The sequence below is a fragment of the Zonotrichia albicollis genome, chromosome 26, assembly GCF_047830755.1.
Source record: "Zonotrichia albicollis isolate bZonAlb1 chromosome 26, bZonAlb1.hap1, whole genome shotgun sequence".
NCBI classification, from domain to species: Eukaryota; Metazoa; Chordata; class Aves; order Passeriformes; family Passerellidae; genus Zonotrichia; species Zonotrichia albicollis.
The window spans coordinates 4,767,586-4,792,500 of NC_133844.1; the positions used below are offsets into that span (position 1 = coordinate 4,767,586).

General features: G+C 46.9%; 1 protein-coding gene across 2 annotated transcripts in view; it reads right to left on the bottom strand.

Annotated features, from left to right (window-relative positions):
- Positions 1–9,103: 9,103 nt before the first annotated feature.
- Positions 9,104–24,915, bottom strand: part of LOC102070488 (zinc metalloproteinase-disintegrin-like NaMP) — a 31,400-nt gene continuing 15,588 nt past the window's right edge. For both annotated transcript variants that reach the window (XM_074559213.1, XM_074559211.1), the window contains 13 exons: positions 23,730–23,907; positions 22,057–22,146; positions 20,764–20,959; positions 18,049–18,151; positions 16,981–17,137; positions 16,299–16,379; positions 15,712–15,790; positions 13,380–13,470; positions 12,952–13,051; positions 11,989–12,051; positions 11,653–11,730; positions 10,775–10,837; positions 9,104–9,967 (listed from right to left, as the gene is read on the bottom strand). In XM_074559213.1, coding sequence (XP_074415314.1) covers positions 9,935–9,967; positions 10,775–10,837; positions 11,653–11,730; positions 11,989–12,051; positions 12,952–13,051; positions 13,380–13,470; positions 15,712–15,790; positions 16,299–16,379; positions 16,981–17,137; positions 18,049–18,151; positions 20,764–20,959; positions 22,057–22,146; positions 23,730–23,907 — 1,312 coding nt within the window. In that variant the 3' untranslated portion in view covers positions 9,104–9,934. The remainder of the gene's footprint in view (positions 9,968–10,774; positions 10,838–11,652; positions 11,731–11,988; positions 12,052–12,951; positions 13,052–13,379; positions 13,471–15,711; positions 15,791–16,298; positions 16,380–16,980; positions 17,138–18,048; positions 18,152–20,763; positions 20,960–22,056; positions 22,147–23,729; positions 23,908–24,915) is intronic.

Below are 24,915 nucleotides of genomic sequence, written 5' to 3' on the forward strand. Positions count from 1 at the left end.
CTGGGGGACAAACAGGGATTGTCAAGGGCACATAAATCCATGGAATTATTGCCACTGGCTCCAGCAGGGGTGGGCTGGGGGTGATGTGGGCAGGCCAGGAGCAATGGATGCTGCAAATATTCCTGCTGATGATGAAGGTTTGATGTGGAACAGGATCCTGGTGGTTTCCCCAGTGTTCCTCACCTGATTCCGGGGAAATGGGGATGCTGGACATGGATTTTCCCTGTTCCCATGAGGCTTTCCTGGCAGTTTGTGGCAGTTCCAGCTGTGTGATACAGGAACCTCCTGCAGCACCCTCATCTCCCTCAGCCAAGTGTTCCAGAATCCCCAGAGCTTCCTTTGTGTGCTCTGCACAAATCCCTGCACAAACAGGAATTCAATCCATGTCAACCCATAAATCTGAACCTTTCAAACCCTGGGGCTCTCCAGAACAGAGCAATACTTACGATTTCCAAGAGAAATGTGTCATTCCATGACTTTATTCCTTGAACAGAGACAGCAGAATTCCTTCCCAGTATCCCATCCATCCCTGCCCTCTGGCAGTGGGAGCCATTCCCTATGTCCTGTCCCTCCATCCTTCGTCCCCAGTCCCTCTCCAGGGAATTCTGGAATGATTTGTGTTGGAAGGGACCTTAAAATTCACCCAGTGCCACCTCTGCCATGGCAGGGACACCTCCCACAGTCCAGCCTGGCCTTGGGCACTGCCAGGGATCCAGGGCAGCCACAGCTCCCTGGGAATTCTATCCCACCTTCAAAGGGAACAATTCCTTCCCAATATCCCATCCATCCCTGCCCTCTGGCAGTGGGAGCCATTCCCTGGGTCCTGTCCCTTCATCCTTCATCCCCAGTCCCTCTCCAGGGAATTCAGCAATGATTTCTGTTGGAAGGGACATCAAAAGTCACCCAGTGCCACCCCTGCCATGGCAGGGACAGCTCCCACTGTGCCAGGGGGCTCCAGCCTGGCCTTGGGCACTGCCAGAGATGCAGGGGAGCCACAGCTCCCTGGGAATTCCATCCCAGCCCCTCCCCACCCTCCCAGCCAGGAATTTCCAATTCCCAATATCCATCCATCCCTGCCCTCTGGCAGTAGGAGCCATTCCCTGTGTCCTGCCCCTCCATCCTTGTCCCCAGCCCCTCTCCAGCTCTCCTGGAGCCCCTTCAGGCCCTGGAGGAGCTCTGAGCTCTCTCTGGAGTTTTCCCTGCTCCAGGAGAGCATTCCCAGCTCTCCCAGCCCGGCTCCAGCCCTTCCTGGCAGGAATCTGGGTCAGGTGAGGCTGCTCGGGGTGGGTGGATTTGCAGAGCTGGAGGTGTGGGAGGTGCCCTCAGTGACAGCCACAGCTCCGGGAGGATCAGCAGTGCCAGCCTGGATGGCTCCGGTGCCAGCTGGGATGGATCCTTCCCAAACCCAGCACAGGCAGCACCTCCCACCTCATCTGGGAGCTCCGGAGCCTCAGATTCCCTCTGAGCCTCCCACTCCCTGCCTGGCTGCAGCTCCTGAGGGGGATTTGTACAAATAATCTGCTCAACCTGTCAAAGCCCATCTGAACAAAACTCACAACGTGAGACACCCAAAAACCCCACCATGCCTTCCCTGATGAGACACCACGTCGCTATAGGACACGAAATAAAACGATGGGGACACTGGAACTTGTAAGGTAAAAAGAAGGGAAGTTTAATGTGAAAAATGCCAATCACTTGTCTTTAAAATTTTAAAAGCTTAATGATAATAAAATGGTTACAAAAATAGCAATATAATTACAGTAATAATAATTTTGGACTATTTTAATTAGAACAATATGAGACAATAAAAACAAAGAGTTAAGAACAGTCCAGGTACCTCTTTCTGGGCAAAATAAGCCCAAAAAAGGACCCATGTTAACAGAGGATTAACCCTTAAAAACAACAGCCTGTTGCATATTCATACATCTCATCCATGATGCATAAATTCCATTCAAACACAGGATTCTGTCTGGGCAGTGTCAGCTTCTTCCTCTGGATCCTGACGGTGCCTTCAGGACTGAGCAAGGCAGGAAGAAGTTCGTTTATCTGATAATGGAGCAATAAATTCTCTTTCTCTGAAAGATTCAGTTGTCCTGTGGCTGCTATCTCACTGTGAGTCCTTTCTTTAAAAAAGTATCTTACATAGCATAGTTTCTATTTTAACATTTTGTTATAACCTAAAACTATATTTAACACGCTACTTAAGAAAATTAATACAGCATAACTTTCTAACATAACACATAATATTCATTTGAATGTTTGTGAAAAGCCAATCATAAAATACACATTTTTCCCATTTAATTTCTGACTCCAACATTTATAGATTTCCAAAAGCGACAGTCGATTGGAGGGGGACAGTGCCACCTCTCCAATGGAGAGGACAAACCAACACTCCATCAAACTTCTCCTCCTCCAGAAAAGAATGTAAAACCATAATTATTTACAGAAAAACATGTGAGAAAGTTTGTTACAAGAATGTAAACATCAGAAGGCTTAGAAGGACTAAGAGCAACAGCACCAGGCAGAACCTCAGCAGTGGCCAGAAATTCCCTCCTTCCCCAGCCCAGAGCAGCTTCCTCACAGGTTTATTTCAGGTGGAGAGAGGCCCATGAATTTTTTAAACCAATATTGAAGCTTCTCTTCTCCTCCTCTGTGCTGTGGGGGGCTCTGCAGATGGGCAGGAGATGGAGATGTGGAAGTGTTGGGTTTTTTTCCTTCCCTCTCTTTTCCACTTGGACATAATTTGGAATGTCTTTCACAAACATCTCGTTTTAAATTAGTGATGAGGAGCCCCCACTCCTCTGATTGCAGCATCTCTAATGATGGCAGTGATTAAGGAAACCACTCCAAACCCGGGTCAGGGCGGCTTTTAAGGCAAGGAAATGGGACATGAATAAGGAATAGGTGGGAAATGTGATCATTCCAGGGAAACCAAACCCGTGGTGTTGGTGAGAATCGGAGCTCTGCTCATTTCTGTCCCCACTCAGGCTGAATTTAAAGAGATTGGAGTCAGGTTTCATCAGTGAGGGAGGCAAGTCTGGCTGCTGCTTTAGGTTGTCTGGAGGGATGCTGAGATTTGGTGATAAATGCACCTTTAAATCCCCTCCCTGCCCAGTCCCCCTGGGCTTTGTCCTGCCCAGACCCGCAGGAAGGAAATTCAGGAATTTGGCCCAGGGATGCTCATCCAGGACAAATCGTGGCCCAGAAGCTCCAGTGACATCCTGGAAGGTTCGGCTCACCCAGGCTCCTGATGTGGCCTAAACCCAACCCCCAGACACCCCAGACCTGGATTCTGGCTGTTTTCCTCCATTTTAACCCACCTGAATTTTGGCCAGAAAAGGGGCAGTGACTCCACGGGGCTGCCTGAGGTTGCCTGTCCTCATTTGCAGCTCTCTTGCTGTTGTGCTCTGCAGTGGGTCATGAATATTTCAGCATTCTCTTCCATCCGTGCGTGCCTGCAGCACCAGCTGATTGCAGCATGAAAAATTCAAAGTGCAGCAATCCCGGGCTGGGCTGATGGGGATGAGCTGGGGTCCACTGAGGCTCCTCTTCTCACGAGCTGCAGCACCATGGAAACGGCCCCAAATTGTGCCATTGTGCCAGTTTTTTAGGGGAAAATCCATTGTGGAAAGGTTTGGCCAGCCCTGGCAGCGGAGTCACTGCAGATGGAGGAAAAGTGGGGTGAAGGAGGGTGGGAAATTGGAAAATTGGGTTATCCCAGAGATGCTGTGGATTCCCCATCCCTGGCAGTGCCCAAGGCCAGGCTGGACAGGGCTTGGAGCACCCTGGGATAGTGGGAGCTGTTGGGGCTTGGAGCACCCTGGGATAGTGGGAGCTGTTGGGGTTGGAATTGGATCCTTCAGGGCCCTTCCAGCCCAAACCATTCCAGGATTCTGGGATTCTGTGAATTCAGAGGTTAAAAAGAAACAGGGAAAAAGACATTTTTGTTTTCCCATGGAATAAGGGAGGAGGAGGAGTAGAATATTAACTCATACCAAAAACCTATCAATAAATGGCTTTTTGGGGGCTGAGAGCAGGGAAAGGTGCAGCTCAGCAAATTTCAGGTGATTTCGGGATTTTTTCCCCCTGCAGTGGGAGGGGTTGAAATCCTGTGGATGTGGCACTGGGGACACGGGTGGCACTGCTGGGGATGGGTGACTCAATGGGCTTTGAGGGCTTTTCCAGCCTCAGTGATTTTATAATTCTCTCTCTTTCCCCATTTTTGAGCACTGGGCTCTGCAGCGTCCTTGGAGCTGGGCAGGTTCTTGGTTTCCCTTTGCAGGGATCACTTCAGGGGTGCTCAAAGATCGAATCCAGCAAAGGATGGATACTGGCTGAGCTGTGGACATGAGGGGGTTAATGAATGTGCTTTGGGGCTGTTCCTGTGAGTCCTTCTTGCTGTTACAGCCTAAAAACCACCACCTTGGGCCCCTATCATGGGGTCACTGAGGTACTGAGGCTGGAAAAGCCCTCCAGGGTCAGCAAATCCAGGTTGGGCCAAATCCCACCACGTCCATAACCCACATCCCAACCCAGAGACTCTGACACTGCCCAGGGAAGGGAGGGGGAGGTCCCCCAGAACAGAATCAAAGAAATCAACCCAAAAAAGGGGCTGAGCGTCCCCTGTGCAGCCAGAGCAGCACAGCAAGGGATCTGAGATCTGGGACATGAGGGAGAGGGGCCCAAACCCTCCCTGTGGACACTCCAAGGTGAATTCTGAGGAAATGAGGTTGGGATGGAGCTCCCAGATTCCAGGGGAGTGAGCTGAACGTGCTGGGGGTGGGAATTGCTGGGTTCCTGTGCAAATCCAGGCCTTGCTGGCAGCTTCAAGGGATGGGAGCACTGGAATTTGGGAGTCAGCCCCTCCTGTGGCAGCATCCCGCCAGGGAAATGGATTGTGGCCTAGGGTCTGGCTCCAGGAGCAATGTCCCTTGGGCAGGGGCGTTTTCCTGATTTTCCCAGGTGTGTTTGGGGAGGGAAGGTGTCCTGAAGGCCTGAACTGTGTCCTGGAGGGAATTGTGTCCCAAAGGGGATCATGTCCTGAAGGGAATCATGTCCTGAAAGGAATCGTGTCCTGAAGGGAATAGTGTCCTGAAGGGAATAGTGTCCTGAAGGGTGTGAATCGTGTTCTGAAGGGCATGAATTGTGTCCCAAAGGGAATTGTATCCTAAAGGGAATTGCGTCCTGGAGGGGATCATGTCCTGAAGGGTGTAAATTGTGTCCTGAAGGGAATGGTGTCGTGAAGGGAATTGTGTCCCAAAGGGGATCATGTCCTGAAGGGAATGGTGTCCTGAAGGGTGTGAATTGTGTCCTGGAGGGAATCATGTCCTGGAGGGAATTGTGTCCCAAAGGGAATTGTGTCCTGGAGGGAATGGTGTCCCAAAGGGGATCATGTCCTGAAGGGAATGGTGTCCTGGAGGGAATGGTGTCCCAAAGGAAATTGTGTTCTGAAGGGAATGGTGTCCTCAAGGGAATTGTGTCCTGATGGGAATTGTGTCCTGGAGGGAATTTTGCCCTGAAGGGAATTGTGTCCCAAAGGGAATGGTGTCCGGAAGGGAATTGTCCCAAAGGGCATTGTGTCCTGAAGGGAATGGTATCCTGATGGATATTGTGTCCTGAAGGGTGTGAATTCCTGAAGGGGATCATCGTGTCCCAAAGGGAATGGTGTCCCAAAGGAAATCGTGTCCCAAAGGGGATCATGTCCTGTCCCAGTACTTCTCTGGGAGACCCCACCACGGGGTTTTTCATTCTCTGTTAAATCACCTCTTGCTCTGAGCCCCATCACGCTCTGGAGCTGGGCAGGAGGGGTTTTTGGGGTGACCTAATTGAGGAGCACGTTCAGGAATTCTCAGCAGCTCTTTACCGTGCCTTTCCCACCGCTGGGATCCTGGGATTTTCCTCTCCGTGACGGCTGCAAAATGGAACATGGAAAGCACATTACTGCAGAGCACTCCAGGACAGGCAAAAATAGACCCTGATGTGGAGCAGCTCATCCCTGTCTCCATGTAAGAACAGCTGTAACAGGGGTGTTGTGTGTGGCTGCAGCCCCAAGCAGGCACCTGAGCTCTGTCCTCACGTGTTCTGGCTGGAAATCTCCTCCAGGCTTTCCCAGCACCTCTTTCCCTGCTGGAGGAGCAGCTTTTTTATTCCATTTCTAAATTCCTGCTGAAATTGTGTGCGGTTTGTAATTTCTCCTGTTACCTGGGGCTGGGCTCTCAGATGTGTTTTGTCCTCCCGGTGCCTTGGCTCAGCCCAGCCCCATGGAACCACTTTCCCTTCCCTAATGGCTCCTGCAGACACATCCATCAATATTTCAGCCTCTACTATTTTGCCCTGAGACCTTCTAAAGGCCAGGGCCACGCTTTTTGTGGAATTATTTATGGATCTCGTGTCAGGAGCAGCCTGTTAATCTCTGCCACTCTCCTGAGGGTGGCTTTGGAGGGACGCAGGGCCTGGAGGAACGCTGGGGCCTCCTGTGTGCTCAGCCCCAGAGGAGGCTGAAGCATCCAGCAGTGCCATACTGGGGAAATTATCATTAAAGGGATGATTAATGGCACTTCTCAGCCGTCATTAAAGAAATTGAAGTGGCTGAGGTTCACATTTCAGCACAGGGGGGGTTCTTGGGGTGTCTGTGCTGGGCCAGGAGCTGCTTGATGATCCTGGTGGGTCCTTTCCAGCCCAGGATATTCCATGATTCCCTGGTTACTGATATTACTGTAAATGACATTATTATTACTGATATTATAATTACTGATATTATTACTGATGTTACCAGCACAGGCTGGCGTGGTTAGAACCATTTTTTGGCAGCATTTTTGGGGGACCATGAAGCCCAGTTTGGTGGCAGACAACCAGCAAGGTGCGAGTTCAAGGAAAAAACCTTCCCTGTGAATTTTCCCCGTGAGTTTTCACATCAGTGGGCTCATCCTGCTGCCTGTTATCTCCTCCTTTGTGCAGAAGGTGATGATTTATGCATTGCTGCAAGGCTGCAGAAAATCTGCTGGCACAGGGAAGCAAAATCCTTAATTTCACGTTGCTACTACATGAATTATTCACCTGGACAAGGGCTGCTAGGAAAAGGCTTGGGTTAAACCTGACTCAGTTAGAGCTGGCTCTGGCTGTGGGGAGCTCTGAGCCGGGCCTGGAGTCACGTTTGGAGGGCTGGGATCAGTTCGTTCCCTGTCTGGTGCCTCCGTGTCTGCAGATCCAACGTTCCCTGGACACAGCCCAAGGGCAGGAGGTGCTGGCAGGGCAGAATTGATCCCCCAGCTCCTCCTTCCCCACATCCCATTGCCCTCTAACGGCCAGCACGGAATGTGCACGGCAAAAAGGGCCAAAATCCTCAGAATCCATTTAATGAACAACAAAAGAGGGAGGAAACCCCAACGGAGGGGCTGCAAAAATTGAGGAAAAATTTGAGTCAATATTCAAGAAAGATTGAGGGAAAATATGAGGCAATATTCAGGTATCAGCCCTGAAACAGCAGTCAGACAAATCTTACTAAAAACATATTTTGTCACCCAGGTGTGGTTTGACATACAGAGAAAATTGGAGAAATGAGACAATTGGCAAGAAAGGGGATTGGAGGATTTCTTAAGAGAAGCACAGGAAGTATACACCAGGAGAAGTGAAGAGAAAGCAAAGGAAAAGGCCAGAGTGATGTTAACTGCCATTAGAAAAGGACAAATTTGGTTTTATTGTAATAAAAATGGACACTTCAAGAGAAATTGCCCCCAAAGGGAAGGGAACCTGACAGTTTTTAAGAACAAGCAAAGAGAGGGGCTAAAAGACTAAAGATGTCAAGGGCTTTGTCTCCTGGGGACAAAATCCATGAAAAACCCTTAAAAAATAAGTCCCCGAGAAGAAGAATTTAAAATGTGAGCAATTCTGAGGGTGGGAGAGGAATTCCAGAGGAATTTGCTCTGTTGGGATGCTCTGGAATTCCAGAACTCCCTGAAAACCTTCACAGAAAGGTTGGGTTTGGGGTGCAAGGAGAAAAGGTGCTGGTAGCATCAATCTCAGGTGCAGATGGAGGGAAATTGGGGTGAAGGAGGGTGGGAAATTGGAAAATTGGGTTGTTCCAGAGAGGTTTTGGATTCCCCATCCCTGGCAGTGCCCAAGGCCAGGCTGGACAGGGCTTGGAGCACCCTGGGATAGGGGGAGCTGTTGGGGCTGGAATTGGATCCTTCAGGGCCCTTCCAGCCCAAACCATTCCAGGATTCTGGGATTCTGTGAATTCAGAGGTTGAAAAGAAACAGGGAAAAAGACATTTTTGTTTTCCCATAGAATGAGGGAGGAGGAGGAGAGTGGAATATTCACTCAAACCAAAAAAACCTGTCAATAAATGGCTTTTTTGGGGGCTGAGAGCAGGGAAAGGTGCAGCCCACGGCTCCTGGCCAGCAAATTCCAGGTGACTTGGGGATTTGTTCCTCCTGCAGTGGAGCCTTTTGAGCAGCAGATGTCACATTTGTACAACACAACGAGAGGTTGTAGCTACACACGGAGTAACCACGGGCGTCCCGGGGCAGGAGGGGCTGGGAATCAGAACCTGCTCTGGGTGGAATAAACCAGATATAAATTTATATATAAATTACAGAGAAATAGAATATTTTTATGAAGTTTCTACTCCCGGTCACTCTGAAGGAGGATTTTTGATCCCAGTCCAGGGCTCACCCTCTGATCAGGGCTGGGAATGGAGGAGTTCAGGTATGAGCAGGTGAGGATTTGGTTTTCTGCAGGAAAAGGCAGCCCAGGCTCCAGGTTTGCAGCTGAATCTCAGGTTATTAAGAAAAAAAAAATTCTCTAGGTTTGCTTCAAATCTCACAATTCTTGGAAAATCCTGGCGTACTCCCAAAGCTTGGAAATCAGGAAGAAACAGATTTGAAGGTGGCAGAAAAGCTGTGTTGGAATATCCTGTCAAGCCTCATTATAAATGGAATTCAGCTTTCCTGGCTGACTTGGCAGGGCTGACAACACTTGGGAATGATCTTTTTGCTGCAAATTGGGAGTTTTGGGGCTCTGGCAATGTCAGAAATGACCCCACTTCACCCTGGTTTTCCTGTGCTTCATGATGGGCTTGAAAGAACACAACAACTGCTTCCTGTTCAGATAGAACTTTAATACAGAAATCTCTGTAAATACATTAATTACAGCTCATAAAAAATAACTTCTGGATTTTTACACCCCAGTCAAACCCAGGTGGAGATTCCAATCTGTTCCTGGCTCAAATAAAGCAGCAATTATCCAAAGAGGAAGGAAGCTCTGCTCTTCCAGTAACATCCATCCTCATCCAACACAACCTCAAAGGAAGAACTGAAATTCCATCACATCCATGTTTTGCAGGGAATTTAAGGACTGTGGAGAGAATCCAGTGCAAAGGATCTTGGCAGAACCATTCCCAGTGTGTCTCATTGCTTATTCCATGTCCAGCTCAGACCCTGGGGACACAACTTCTCTCCTCAGGGCAGGGAGAGTTTGTTTTTCTCCATGACTTGCACTTGAGGGAGAAATCTCTGTATTGCTGAGGGCAGAGAGGGCTGGAAAAGATCCAGAAATGGAGCAAAAAAACCAGTTTGCAATTCCCAAACCTGGAGCAGCCACACTGTCTCTGCTCCCTCAGCTCTGGCCCCAGAGGAGCAGAGGAGGAGCAGCCTCATCCCACAGTGCTGGGGGTGTTCAGCAGCTGTTGTAACTTACTCCCAGTTTACACCTCGGCGCAAGTGGTGGCTCTGCTCTGCTTCCCTTGGACAGCAGCTCCATGTCACCACCAGGGCTCCTCACTGCCTGAAATCCCGAATCTCCCCAGGCAGCTCTCAGTCAGTTCTCGAGGAGGAGAGGGAGATGGTCCAGGACACCTTTGCCAGAAGTGGAGGAATCGAGGGATGAACTGTCCCTGCAAAGGTCAGGTGGCCCAGCCAGCTCTGCTTGGGAAGCCTCAGACTCTGGGGTTCATGGGGGGCTTTAAAGCCTGCAGGGAGAAGCAGCAGTTAAATCCCAGCAGTGAAGGAATTCTGTCTCCACGGAACTGATGGGAATTCCATCCTCATGGAACGGATGGGAATTCCATCCTCAGGGATCTGATGGGAATTCCATCCCCAGGGAACTGATGGGAATTCCATCCTCAGGGAATGGATGGGAATTCCATCCTCAGGGCACTGATGGGAATTCCATCCTCATGGAACTGATGGGAATTCCATCCTCAGGGATCTGATGGGAATTCCATCCCCAGGGAGCTGATGGGAATTCCATCCCCAGAGAAATGATGGGAATTCCATCCTCAGGGCATGGATGGGAATTCCATCTCCAGGGAGCTGATGGGAATTCCATTCTTAGGGAACTGATGGGAATTCCATCCGCAGGGCACTGATGGGAATTCCATCCCCAGGGCACTGATGGGAATTCCATCCACAGAGAATGGATGGGAATTCCATCCCTAGAGAATGCATGGGAATTCCATCCTCAGGGCACTGATGGGAATTCCATCCTCATGGAACTGATGGGAATTCCATCCCCAGGGAGCTGATGAGAATTCCATCCCCAGGGAATGGATGGGAATTCCATCCCCAGGGAATGGATGGGAATTCCATCCTCAGGGCACGGATGGGAATTCCATCGCCAGGGAATGGATGGGAATTCCATCTCCAGGGAACTGATGGGAATTCCATCTCCAGGGAATGGATGGGAATTCCATCCTCAGAGAGCTGATGAGAATTCCATCCTCAGAGAATGGATGGGAATTCCATCCCCAGGGAATTGTTATTCCCCCCTGAATTACCTGGGGTGGAGGAGGGGGTTTGCCTTTGGGAAGGGGCACAGGAGGAGCTGTTCTCTCTGGAGCCTGGAACAAAATGGGGTTTCAATGTCACTGGGTTCTCTGAGCAGCTGCAGAACCTCCCCAGCCCCAGCCCCCCTCACCCTGCAGCATTTTCCTGCTGCAAAATCCCAGGAATTCCCACCTGTCCTTGTGCAAGGGGGCAACAAAACACAAATACAAGGGGGCCAGGTCTGTTTCAGAAGACACTGAGCTATTCCCAATATTTAAATATCAATATCCAAGCTCACAGAGTGGGATTTAAATGTGGTTTATAACTGATACATGGGGATATTTCATATCTTATATTTTACATTTTATGTGTCCTGACCAGTGTTTGTGCGGGAAGCACCCCAGAGTTGTGTGACCAGAATGAAGATGGATTTTATACCCTCCTGCCAGGGGGGCAGGGGCCTGAAATGCTGAGATGGTGAACATTAGAGGCAGGTATTTCCTTTTAATTAGGATGGTTTGGGTTTATTAATGAGAAATAGAACTATTCCTCTGAGTTCTTACAAATGTAAGACCCAGCACATGTCTGCCACACAGGGACCCTCAAGGCACCTGCAGCAGCAGAGTTACTCATCATTTACTTTGTGTTTACACCTGAAATGCCTCTTGGGTCAAACTCCAGCTACTGGGTTTGCTTCTGATGCCTCGGAGGACCCCCTGGCTGATGAGGGATATTTGTGCAGTTTAGGATTACACGGCCAAAAACTGATTCCTACCCTAAAAACCTGTGCTTTGAATAACTGTGATTTTAAATTTTCACTTTAAATCAGAAGCTGCAAATATGAATTGGGATCTGATAGGGATGTGTGAAGCTGCAGGGTTGTACTCACAAACTTCTCCTCGGGGTGGGAAGAGCCAGGTTTGGGGGCAGGAACGGGAGGTGGGGGACCCTTGGGCCTCAGGGCAGGCTGGAAAAAACAGAACATGAACCATTTAACCCTCTGTGTGTGCATTGCATCCACGTGTTCCTTGGGATGTGCAGCCTGGAGCTGGATAGAAAATGCTTTAAGGGGCTGGGGGGGTTGCAGGGATGGTGACTGAGAAAACAGAGCCCCTCTGGAGCTCAGGGCTGTCCCTTTGGGATCAGATTGTCCCCAGGGGTCTCCAGGGGTTTGTGATGTTCCCAAACCCCGCAGGAAAACAGGGACATTCCCAGAAATACTCACACTCTGAAGGTGGGGTTTGTTCTCCTGAGGTGGAGGCACGGGAAGAACTTTCTTTTCAATTACCTGCGGACGGGAACGGTCACAAATGGGGCGGAGCCCTTATCTCACCTCCAGCGTTATCTCCTGCTTTATCTCCCCTTATCTCCGGCTGTCCCTGCCCTGGCCCGGCTCACTGGGGACCCAGAGCCCGCCCCGTGCCGGCATTCCCAGCGCTGTCCCTCCCCTCAGCATTTTTGGGAATTCGTGCTGGAATTCTTCCCCTCAGCATTTTGGGAATCTCATGCTGGTATTCCTCCCCTCATAATTTTGGGAATCTCGTGCTGGGATTCCCAGCACTGTTCCACTCATCAGCATTTTGGGAATCTTGTGCTGGGATTCCTCCCCTCAGCATTTTGGGAATCTCATGCTGGCATTCCCAGCACTGTCCCTCCCCTCAGCAATTTGGGAATCTTGTGCTGGGATTCTCAGCACTGTCCCCTCATAATTTTGGGAATCTTGTGCTGGCATCCCCAGCACCGCCTCCTCAGCATTTTAGGAATTTCATGCTGGAATTCCTCCCCTCATCATTTTGGGAATTCCATGCCGGCATTCCCAGCACTGTCCCTCCCCTGAGCATTTTGGGAATCTCATTCTGGCATTCCCAGCACCGTCCCCTCGTAATTTTTGTTATCTTGTGCTGGGATCCCCACCGCTGTCCCCTCAGCATTTTGGGAATCTTGTGCTGGCATTCCCAGCACTGTACCTCCCCTCAGCATTTTGGGAATCTCATGCTGGGATCCCCAGCCTTGTCCCCTCAGCATTTTGAGAATCTCATGCTGGGATTCCTCCCCTCAGCATTTTGGGAATCTTGTGCTGGCATTCCCAGCACTGTCCCCTCAGCATTTTGGGAATCCCATGGAAATGCAGTCCCTTGGGCTGATGGTTGGAGCCCTGGGGACAGTCCCCAGCTGTCCCTGCTCTCACCTTCTGGGCAGGTGGCACCAGCACAGGCTGTTCCCTGCAGCTCTGCTCCTGATCCACAAACACCTGGTTGGTGGCTCCGGGTCCCCTCCTGCTCTGGTGGCTGTCAAAGATTTCAAGTCATGCTCAATTTTAGTTAATTGAAGAAAGAACCTCACAGCTGAGGCCCTGCCTTACTCCTGCTGGTGTTTTGTACCCATGTCCTTGATTTCTTTCTTCCCTTTATTCATTGGGATTATTAAGGATTTATCAAGAGCTCCATTTCAACTCTTCCATCCCCTCCCAGCCATGGGATTTCTGATGCCTCCACAAATCTCATGGACCATCTTCCTTCCCTTCCAGGGTCTAATTCCCCCCACCCCCCGTGCAAGCTCTGCAGGGATTTCCTGGCTGTGGTTTGTGGGTTTTAGGTGGATGTGGGAAGGATTTACCTCTTGTGGGAGCCTCGGAAGCGGGTGAGCAGCACGGCTGCAACTGCAGTGACAGCCAGGACAGCCAGCACGCCAGCAGCCACAGCAATGCCTGCCAGGGACAGAAACAGCCCTTAAACATCAGGGATCACTGAGGGCAGGGACAGAAACAGCTCCTGAACACCAGGGATCACTGAGGGCAAGGAGAGAAAGAATCCTAAAACACCAGGGATCACTGAGGGCAGGGAGGGAAAGAATCAAACACCAGGGATCACTGAGGGCAGGGACAGAAACAGTTCCTAAACACCAGGGAATCACTGAGGACAGGGACAGAAACAGTTCCTACACATCAGGGATCACTGAGGACAGGGACAGAAAGAATCAAACACCAGGGATCACTGAGGGCAGGGACAGAAAGAGTTCCTAAACATCAGGGATCACTGAGGACAGGGACAGAAACAGTTCCTAAACATCAGCAGGGACAGAAACAGTTCCTGAACACCAGGGATCACTGAGGGCAAGGAGAGAAAGAATCCTAAAACACCAGGGATCACTGAGGTCAGGGACAGAAACAGTTCTGAAACATCAGCAGGGACACAAACAGTTCTTTGAACATCCCAGAACCACTGAGGGTGGGAGACACCCAGCAAGATTCACCATTATTAAGGAGTTTCCCATCACCACTGATGAAGGAGTTTTATTATCTCTGTTTTCAATCTATGGGTTCTTCTCCTGCCACAAATGGTGATGGAAAGGGGTGAACTCCTGCTGGTTTTGCCATGTTTGAAGTCAGTTGTTCCCTGAGCTGTCCTTGGGCTAAACAAATCTTGAACAAACCCTAAACCATCCCTGCCCTTTCCATTGACACTCAAAGATCCTCCCCTGTCCTTCCTCTCCTCTGCCCCAGAGGCTGTTACCCACAGAAGGGTGCAGACCTTCAAACTACCCTCAAATAAAGTTTCTTCCACAATTTTCAACAAAACTACTCCAAAGCCTCAACCAAGCCAGAGGTTCAAGGCTAACAGTGCTCTGGAGAGGGTGAGGAGAATACTAAAATATTCCATATTATAAATTAAATAAAGGCTGATTTTTTTCCCCTAACATGTGAAAATCTGGACACAAATAATTTTCCCTCAGAGGTGGATCAGTTAAGGACCATGCAGATGATAAATGAACTTGTCCAGCTCCCTCACAGCAAAGCCTCTGGGATCCTGGCTCCACTTTGAAGGGACAGAGAACTCGTTATTCTGAGAATAAACAGGAGAAGCCTGTTGGTGTCATCTCCAGGGGGAATCCCTCGTCAGCTTAGAGAGGAAAACACCTCCTCTCCTCCTCCCTGCAGGGCTGAGGGGTGCTCAGAAATCAGGTCCCTGGGTACAGTGCTGGGTTCTAGGTTGGATATGAAGAGAAATTTCTTCATGGAAGGGGTTGCCCAGCTCTGGGACAGGCTGGAGCTCCCAGCCCTGGAATTGTTCTAACCTGTGCCTGTGCCTGAGGACATGATTCAGTGCTGCTGGGCTTGATGAGCTTAATTATTCCAATTAACAATTGTATGAGCCACTCTGGTGCTGGGCTGTCTCCCTGGAGCTCCCCAGCTCCTTCTGGTGCCTTTTGGGGCAGATTCACAGAATTCCCAGAATCACTGGGTAGGAAGAGACCTTAAAGATCATCGAGTCCAACCCAGCCCCAGCACCTCAACTCAACCCTGGCACCCAGTGCCACATCCAGGCTGGTTTTGAACCCCCAAAATGGATGATTGCTCATGGGTTCCACACTTTTATAAATTTGACCTATTTGCATATTGGGGTTGATCTTCCAATTACAGGTTCAGGTAATGAAGTCATTGACCCCAAGTTTGCTGCCCCAACTCCCTTTTGTTCCCATCTCTGAGCCCTGAGGCAGTGAGGTGTCCTTGGTTGCCAGGCCTGGAGAGGAATTGTTTGGTCTGCCCCAAATGGGAGAGCAGCAGCTCACATTAATATGGAGTTCAGAGTTATGCACTAAAGAACTGCAGGATTACAAATAGATGAAAATGTAAAAGCTAAAATCCTGGAGAGGAATTGTTGTGTCTGCCCAAAATGAGAGAGCAGCAGCTCACACTGGATGTGGAGCTCAGAGTTATACATTAAAGAAAGGCAGGATTACAGATAGATGGAAAATAGAAAAGCTGAAATCCTGGAGAGGAATTGTTGTGTCTGCCCAGAATGGGAGAGCAACAGCTCACACTCACATGGAGTTTAGAGTTATACATTAAAGAGCTGCAGGATTACAGAGAGATGGAAAATTGAAAAGCTGAAATGCCCAGGGATCCCTTGCAGGCAGGAAAGGACACATTCCAAGGTGTGGCACTCACTGGTGAGGGCTGAGGAGCTGTCACAGTTGGGGGGTGCCCACCCCTCCTCACACTGGCACTGCAGCTCGTGGTCACACACCTGGGGGCACAAACAGGGACACCAGTGAGTCTGGGGGCTCAGAAAGTTTCTGAGTGAGGATGATGAGAGGTTTTTTTAATCTCTTCACTTATCGGAGATAAAATTTAGCACAAAAATGAGCAGCTTGGGGACAGTCCTGATGTCATGCACCTTTTGCTTCTGCAGGGAAAGCTTCACTACAGAGTTAATCTATTTATCTGTAGGTCTCTGAATGGTCAAATGTGAGCAGAATTCTCCTCCCCAAACCAAAAGAACCTAAAAGAGGAGAGCTGTGATACCATGGCTCAGGGGCAGGGTCAGACACAGGGGCTGTGTCCATCTCCTGGGAAAAACATTGATGTTCCATCAGGTGAGATGTGTTTTCATAAAAATTTTTAAAGTTTCTGACTCCTCAAATTTGACAGATTTGCATCAATGACTTAAACACTGTCAGCAAGGAGGTCTGAGCCTGATCTCCATCATTTTCTTGTGGTTTTAAAGTGAATAACATCAAATGCTGGTGTCTTACAGCATGGCCAGGGCACTTGGCAGAGCAGTTGGTGGATCTGAAGACGTCCTCAGCCTGGACACACTCCCCACGGCTGCACACCTGAAATGAGAGCAAACCACAGGGATTTGGAGCTTCCAGGACAGGCAGAGTTTGCACGTTATCCTGTGAGGGGATGGAGAACAGCTCTGGAAATCCCTCAGACCCCTTTAGGAGTGGGAGAGGAGGGGCTGATTTTCCATTTGGGTGTTTTGTACAAAAGGGAGTGTCAGAGATGTGCAAACATCACTGCTCCCCACTCAATCCCTCATCCCTCCCTTCCAGGCAGGAATATTCAAGGAAATGACTGGAAACAGCACCCAGTGATGAGGGACAGCCATTATGGAAATAATTAAATGCAATAATTGAATGCAGTAACACATTAATGATCTCGTAACCTCTCAGACACAGCTGTGTTTCTGCTGCCACACATCTTTGTGTTAGTAAAGGGAATGAGGCAGCAGCCAAGCCTGAGGAAATGGGAATGCTGCCAATTCCTGTTTGCTTTGCTGCTGGGTTGGGATAAAAGTTGGGAAAACAGATCAGCAGAACTTTGGGGTCCACTCAGTCTTTCCTGTTTAAAACCTTCCCTGTACAGGACAGAATTATATCAACAAGCCTGAAAGAGGGGGAAGAACAAAGGAAGAGGTGATTCTCCACTCACCATCCCATTGCCACACTTGGTTCCATCCAGGATCATCCCTGGGTCGTCGCCCCCACCCCGGGCGAAGCTGCCTTTGCAGGCCCTGAAGGACAGCAGGCTCCCGTCCCGGGGCATCTCCCTGCCTCCGGAGCAGAACAGCTTCCCGCACAGTTTGTCTCTGCAAGGACAGCAGGGGCTGTTACCCCAAGGACAAGGCCCAGCAAACCCCCTGAGCTGGGCTCTCCTGCAGCCTGAATTCCAAGGAAATGCTGCAGCAGGGAGTGCTGGTGTGGCAGCTGGGCTTGAGCAGGTGGCAGGTTCTTAAATCCTGCTGAGCTTAGCAGGGAACACAAATTCATTCACAGAAATGAGCATTTAACTGATATTCCTTCACTTCTGAGGCTCAAATTCCCCATCCCAAAATCCCTGGAGTTCCCTGCACACCCTCACACTCTCCTCCCAAGCAGCCCTTCACAGATGATTATAATACAATATTATAATATATAATAATATATAATATAATAATATATACTGTAATGCAATGTAATGTAATACAATACAATACAATACCATATAATATAATATAATATAATATAATATAATATAATATAATATAATATAATATAATATAATATAATATAATGTAATGTAATATAATGTAACATGATGTAACACAATGTAACACGATGTAACGCGATGTAAAACAATATAACATTATATTACATAATATAACATAATATTGCGTTATATTACCTTATATTACCTTATATTGCATTATATTACATTATATCACATTATATAACAGAATATTACATTATATTACATTATATTGCATTATATTACATAACATTACATTATATTACATTATATTACATTATATTATATTATGTAATGTGCACACCTTTGCTCTCACACCTCATGATTTAAATCCACTTTTCTTAGAAATTACTTCTCCCATTTTTCAGACAGAACAAGAAGGAACAGAGGGCTGTGCCACTGAAATAGGGTGTTCCTGGCTTCTGTCTCCTGGTCAGAGTAGGAATGGCCTCTCTTCCCAAATCCCAGCCCATCCCACAGCCCAGTGCTTACTTTCTCTTGCAGGGCAGGTAGGTGCCCTGCTCCTGCCTGCAGTACCCGAAGTACTTCCCCATCTCGTTCACATTGTAGCAGGAGGCTTCGCCCTCTGTGGCCTCTGCAGGGGGAAAACAATAAAAAGGGTGAGATTGGGATCCCAAACCAGAACTGGGAAGGTTCCAGCTCCTTCCTTTGCTCTGGAAATGGCCTTTCCCAGCCAAGTGCCCATGGGCATAAATGAGTTTCTGTAGAAGGGAAAGCTCCAGGGAGAGCTCAGAGCCTCTTGCAGGGCCTGAAGGGGCTCCAGGAGAGCTGGGAAAGGACTGGGGACAAGGATGGAGGGACAGGACACAGGGAATGGCTCCAAACTGGGAAAAGTGAGATTGGGGTGGGATTTTTGGAAGGAATGAGTGTGGGGAGGGGCTGGGATGGAATTCCAGAGGAGCTGTGGCTGCCCCTGGATCCCTGAAGTGCCCAAGGGAAAGGAAAAGGCTCCACAGAGAGCTCAGAGCCTCAAGGGGCTCCAGGAGAGCCAGGAAAGAACTGGGGACAAGGATGGAGGGACAGGACACAGGGAATGGCTCCCACTTCCAGAGGGCAGGCATGGATGGGAGATTGGGAATTAGGAATTGTTCCCTGTTGTAATATATGTTATAAAATAAATCGTGCTGAAGGAAATTAAAAACCACAGCACTTTGTGTACTAAAGGCAGTGTCAGGCACCAAGCAGTAATAGGCTAAGTGATGAGGATGGAGATTCAAACACCAGGAGGACACTGTCTCCAGGGATGGATATTTCAAGGGGTTTTTCATCTGACAGGACCCCAGCAGGAGGCATTTGATAGGCATCATCAATAAGATAATATTCGACACCAGAAGTTTATCCCAGAAGATTTTCACCTGATAGGATTTCAGCTATTATTCACCAGTTCCAAGAAATGCAGCAGCAAGAAAGAAAAGCTATGATACTATGGTAAAGAAGGGCCCCTTCTAGAGCCCAAAAGACTGTACAAAACAAACTCTTTAGAAATAAATGACATTTGGAGACCCACGGGGACTTTGGTGAAATAGAGGCCAAATTCTGGGTTTCTCTGACTCTGATCACCTGGCTCAGAGTCAAATTGCTTGTGGCTTTTACCAAATTTATACTCTGATTATTTAATAAATTTCCTTAATTATTAAATTGGAGTATTCATTTATAACACCATGAAGGGGGGAAGGGGCTGGGATGGGATTCCCAGGGAGCTGGGGCTGCCCCTGGATCCCTGGCAGTGCCCAAGGCCAGGCTGGAGCACGTGGGACGGTGGGAGGTGTGGGTGGCACTGGATGGGATTTAAATCCCCTTTCAGTCCAAGCCGTTCCCCAGCTCCATGAAATGCTGCTTTCAGAAGAACCACACGTGCCAAATCTGGCTGTTAATTTGAAGGACAGTCATTTCCTCTTCCTATCTGGCCAAAGCCACTTCCCCAGCTCCATTCCAACTAACTCAGACGTGTTCTGCAAAAGAGGAATGTGCTCCCCCCTTCCCGTTTCCCTAAAAGCACAGAGCACGCCATGCCCTGAGGTCTGGCTCATGAGCTACAACCACTGAAAATGGGAAATATAAAAACCATCATTAATTATGCTACAAACTGGAGTTTATTTTTATGGATGGGCTGTCACTGTCATATTTTCTGAAAAATCCCTTCGCCAGGATTTCTTCTCCTGGGAAGATGAGCAGCCTCAGGGAAAAAACAATATTATCTCATTTGCTTCTCCCTGTTTTGCTGCTTTGAAATGTGGCTGGAGATTGTTTACCAACAGGTGCATGTTTGATTGGTTTAATGTGAATTGTGTTTAATTAATGACAAATCACAGCCAGCTGTGTCAGACTCTGAGGGGTCAGTCATGAGTTTTTCATTGTCATTCTTTGTAGCCTTCTGTCTGTGTCCTTTCTCTATTCTGTAGTGCATATATATATATATATATATATACACACTACATTTATATATTCCAATTATAGTATAATTGGAATATATATATACACACTATAGTATATATAGTATAATATATATACTATATATAATATATAGTATATATATTATACTATACTATACTATATATTAGTATAGTATAATATATAACATAACATAACACATTATTATATTCTACTATAAATATTATATTATATTATATTATATTATATTATATTATATTATATTACATTACATTATATTATACTAAATAATTTAATTCAATTTGCTATATATTATATATTATTATAATACATATTATATAGGTTAGATATATATTATTATATAATATATAATAAATTATTAATAAATTACTATTATATTATAATAATGTAATGTAATGTAATGTAATATAATATAATGTGATATATTATGATATATTATGATATAATGTGATATAATGTGATATAATATAATATTGTGATATGATATGATATGATATGATGTAATATAACATAATGTGATATGACATGATATGATATGGTATGATGTAATGTAATGTAATGTGATATAACAATAAATTAGCTTTCTAAGAACATGGAGTCAGATTCACTCATCTCTCACCTCGTCCTGGGGACCCCTGAAAATACCACAAAGCCTGAGGTGAAGAGCAGACCCTCAGTTCCTGAGGTGCAGTGGATCTGAGGATGTGATGCAGAATTCCCTCTCCTGTCTCTAGGCCCAAGCCAAGCTGATTTTCGGTGCCGCAGTGAACTCACCTGGCCCAAAGGCGTGTTTGCACTGGCTGTCACGGGTGGGACAGGTGCCCAGGTAGCAGTAGCCCTCTCCAAATCTGCAGGGGTGCCCGTTGACACGGAAGCGATCCTCAGGGCAGCTGGGGGAGCGCCCCGTGCACATCTCAGCCAGGTCACACTCGTCCTTCACCGGCCGGCACACCGAGCCCGACTTCTTGAACTGAGAGAGGGAGAAAATGCCACACTCAGCACCCAGCTCCTCCACACTGCCCAAACCACCCAGCTGAGGGCTGGAACAGGCAGGAAAACCTCACTGCACAGGGGTGGGGGCAACAGCCTGGTCAGAGAGGGAGAAAACAGCTTTGTGTGCTCACTGTGGGCTTGGGAGACTTTTAGGGAGTTGTAGAAGAACAGTGATAACTTGTTAGTTTAAACAACCTGCAGGTTTTTTCCTACTCTTTCTGTTCTTCTCCAGGACTGTTTGTGAGAAAGTTTTTGTTAATTAGCCAATCAAGTAGAATGTGTTGAACCTATCTGTAAAAGAAGAGAATTTTCATATTGAAGCTGCTCTTTTACAAACCAGCCTTGTAGTGAATCTGTGTCATTTTTTGCTCAACGGTGACACACAGGCTGTGTGAGGAGCAGGATCCATATCTCCCTTCGTGTTGGATCTGTCAGTTCTCAGGGTTTGCCTCTTGTGCCACAGCTTTTATTTCCATGAGAAAATGGCCAACAAAGGGCTCATTTCTGCAGGGTGGTGGGAGATTGAGGGAGTTGATGGTTTGGGGTGGGCTGGTGCTGGTGGGCAGTGACAGCACCTGAGGGAATGGTTGGGGATCAGGGAAAAGCTGGGTTTTGGGAAAGGCTCTTCCCCCAGAGGGTGCTGGCACTGCCCAGAGCTCCAGGAGAGCTTGGACAGCATTCTAGGCATACCCAGGGTGGGATTTTGGGGTGTCTGTGCAGAGCCTGGGTTGGATCAGTGATCCCTCGTGTCCCTTCCAGCCCAGGCCATTCCATGACTCCATGACAGTGCCCTTGGCAGTGCTGTCAAACACAGGGGACCAGTTCTGGTGCAAGGTCAGTTCCTGCTTTATTGCAGCAGGGGTGAGGATCTGCAGAGGGGGGTTCTCACAGGGGAGTTCTCACAGGGGAGGGCAGGGGTCTCACCTGGCAGTTCTCTGAGGTGAGGGGTCTCACCTGGCAGTTTTTACAGGGAAAAGGTCTCACCTGGCAGTTTTTACAGGGAAAGGGTCTCACCTGGCAGTTCTCACAGAGGAGGGGTCTCACCTGGCAGTTTTTACAGGGAAAAGGTCTCACCTGGCAGTTCTCACAGCACTCCCCGGAGGCACAGGCAGCTCCCGAGCTCAGCTTGCAGGTCTCAGGGTCACAGCAGTCGTTGGTGCACTCCTGGGACAGAAGCAGAAATCAGAGCTGGGCACAGGGACACCACGCCACTGTCCCTGGCTGGGATGGAAGCCTGGCATCTGCCCTTGGATTTGTTGGGCAGCACCTTCCCTAAAGTGCCTGGGTTTGGAGGTGGAAGCTGCGCAGGGAACTCGGGGTTTGTGCTGAGCTGTGGGGATGGCTTTGTCCACTCTCAGTTCCTCTGTCACCCTCCTGACAAAGCAGGGCTTCATCCTTCCCAGCACTCAGCACATCCCCGGCCACCCCAGCTCAGCAGTTTGATGACCGCAATTTCTGCTTCAGCAAGAGCTTTCACATTACAAGGAATTCATTTAGAATAATGAGACACTGTGTAGAGTTTAAGCTTTCTAACTCCTTTGCCTGGCACTGTTTTTATACACCCCAAAGGGTCTTGCCAGCCATTCTGGAATTGCTAAGCAATGGCTCAATGGCAATTAGCAATGGCTCAATAGCAGGGTTAATTGAGTAGCTGTGAATCCTGCTGTTAATGTCCATTTTACCAGGCTGGCATTGACTGCTGGCCATGGCATCAGGGTGTTATTAATGGCATTGAGATCCACACACAACAGAGAGCAGTCATGAGCCTACTGAGTTTAGAAAAGAGAAAGATGACTTAATATTCACTTGAGCAGGAACTCTCATTCAAAGTCTGTATTTTGTATTTGAAGCATTGTGCTCAGCTCCAAATCACACGCAGTAACATGTGAAGCCAAAATTCAGCCTGTTTTAGTTTTACTGGTGTGAAAAATGCATGTATTTTATGATTGGCTTTTCACAAATATTAAGATGAATATTATATGTGTTGTGTTAGAAAATAATGCTGTATTAATTTTCTTAAGTATGTGTTAAATATAGTTTTAGGTTATAAAAATTGTTAAAATAGAAACTATGCTATGTAAGATGCTTTGTTTAACAAGAAGGGCTTGCAGCGAGATACAGCCACAGGACACCTAAATCTTTCAGAGAAAAAGAATTTATTGCCTTCTTATCAGAAGAAACGAACTTCTTCCCACCTTGGAGGCGCTGTTAGGATTAGATGGAAGAAGCTGACACTGCCCAGACAGAATCCTGTGTTTGAATGGAATTTATGCATCATGTATGAAGTGTATGAATATGCAACGGGCTATTGTTCTTAAGGGTTAATCCTTTGTTAGCAGGGGTCCTTTTTCGGGCTCGTGATGCCCAGAAAAAGGTACCCGGACATCAGTAACTCTTTGTTTTATTGTCTCATATTGTCCTTATTCAATTTGTCCAAATTGTTATTAGTCTAATTTGTGTTACTATTCTTTTTAACTATTTTATTACTATTAAACTTTTAAAAATTTTAAAAACAACTGATTGGCGTTTTTCACACTGGGACACAAATTTTGCAGCAACAGTTTGAAGTCCTCATTCAAAAAAATCTGGTTATTAGAAGAGCTCACTGAAACAATATATTTTATGTTTATCATTGGACTTAAATTGCAGGAGGGATACACTAGGGTGGTCAAACAGCAGTGTCCACCACAGGGACAGGCAGCTCGCAGCAGCCCAGCCCGGCCACAGCCCCGCGTCCCCGCAGGTACCTCGGGGGTGCCGCAGTCGCACTCCTCGCCGCGCTCCACGAAGCCGTTGCCGCAGGAGGCGGGCGCGATGATGCTGCCCTGCTCGGGGACGTTGCTCAGGCAGCGCGGCATGTCGGCCAGCATGAAGGACTCGAAGCTCTGCAGGCTGCACGAGCTGAACTCCCTGGGGATCACCGAGCTGCGGGGACACGGGAGGGGTCATGGTGGGATGGGCACGGGCAGGGAGTGAAACACCCTCGGGAGAGAACTGAACATGAGACTGTCCCACAGCTCTGGGGGAAACATTGCTCTAAATACACATTTAACATTTAATGTTTTATATATACATATTATATATCTAACGTTAACTGAACATGAGACTGTCCCACAGCTCTGGGGGAAACATTGCTCTAAATACACATTGAACATTTAATGTTTTATATATATATTATATATCTAACATTATCTATCTATCTATCTATATCTATATCTATATCTATATCTACATCTACATCTACATCTACATCTACATCTACATCTACATCTACATCTACATCTACATCTATATCTATATCTATCTATATCTATATCTATCTATATCTATATCTATACCTATATCTATACACACATACATATACATATGCATATACATATGCATATACATATACATATACATATACATATCATTATATATCTATATTTATCTGTCTATCTATAAATTTAATAATATATATTTAATTATATATAAAAGTAATATTCAATATATATTTTTATATTAAATATATTATATATATTATAAAAATTATATATAACTGTAAATGTTTATATCCATTATATATAAAAATTAATATTGAATAACATATTTATATCTAGAATATGTATTATTATATATAGAATAGATATTATTATATATAATAGTATATATATTACATTACATTACATTACATTATATTATATTACATTACATTATATTATATTATATTATATTATATTATATTATATTATATTATATTTAGAATATATGTATTATTATATATAGAATATATTATATATATATAAATATATTATATATTATTTATAAAAATTATTTTAGATATATAAAGATATATTATATATATTTAGATATCTAAAAATGCAAATATATATAAAATTATCTATATAAATAATATTTAATAATATATTTATATATAAAAATATATCTTTATTA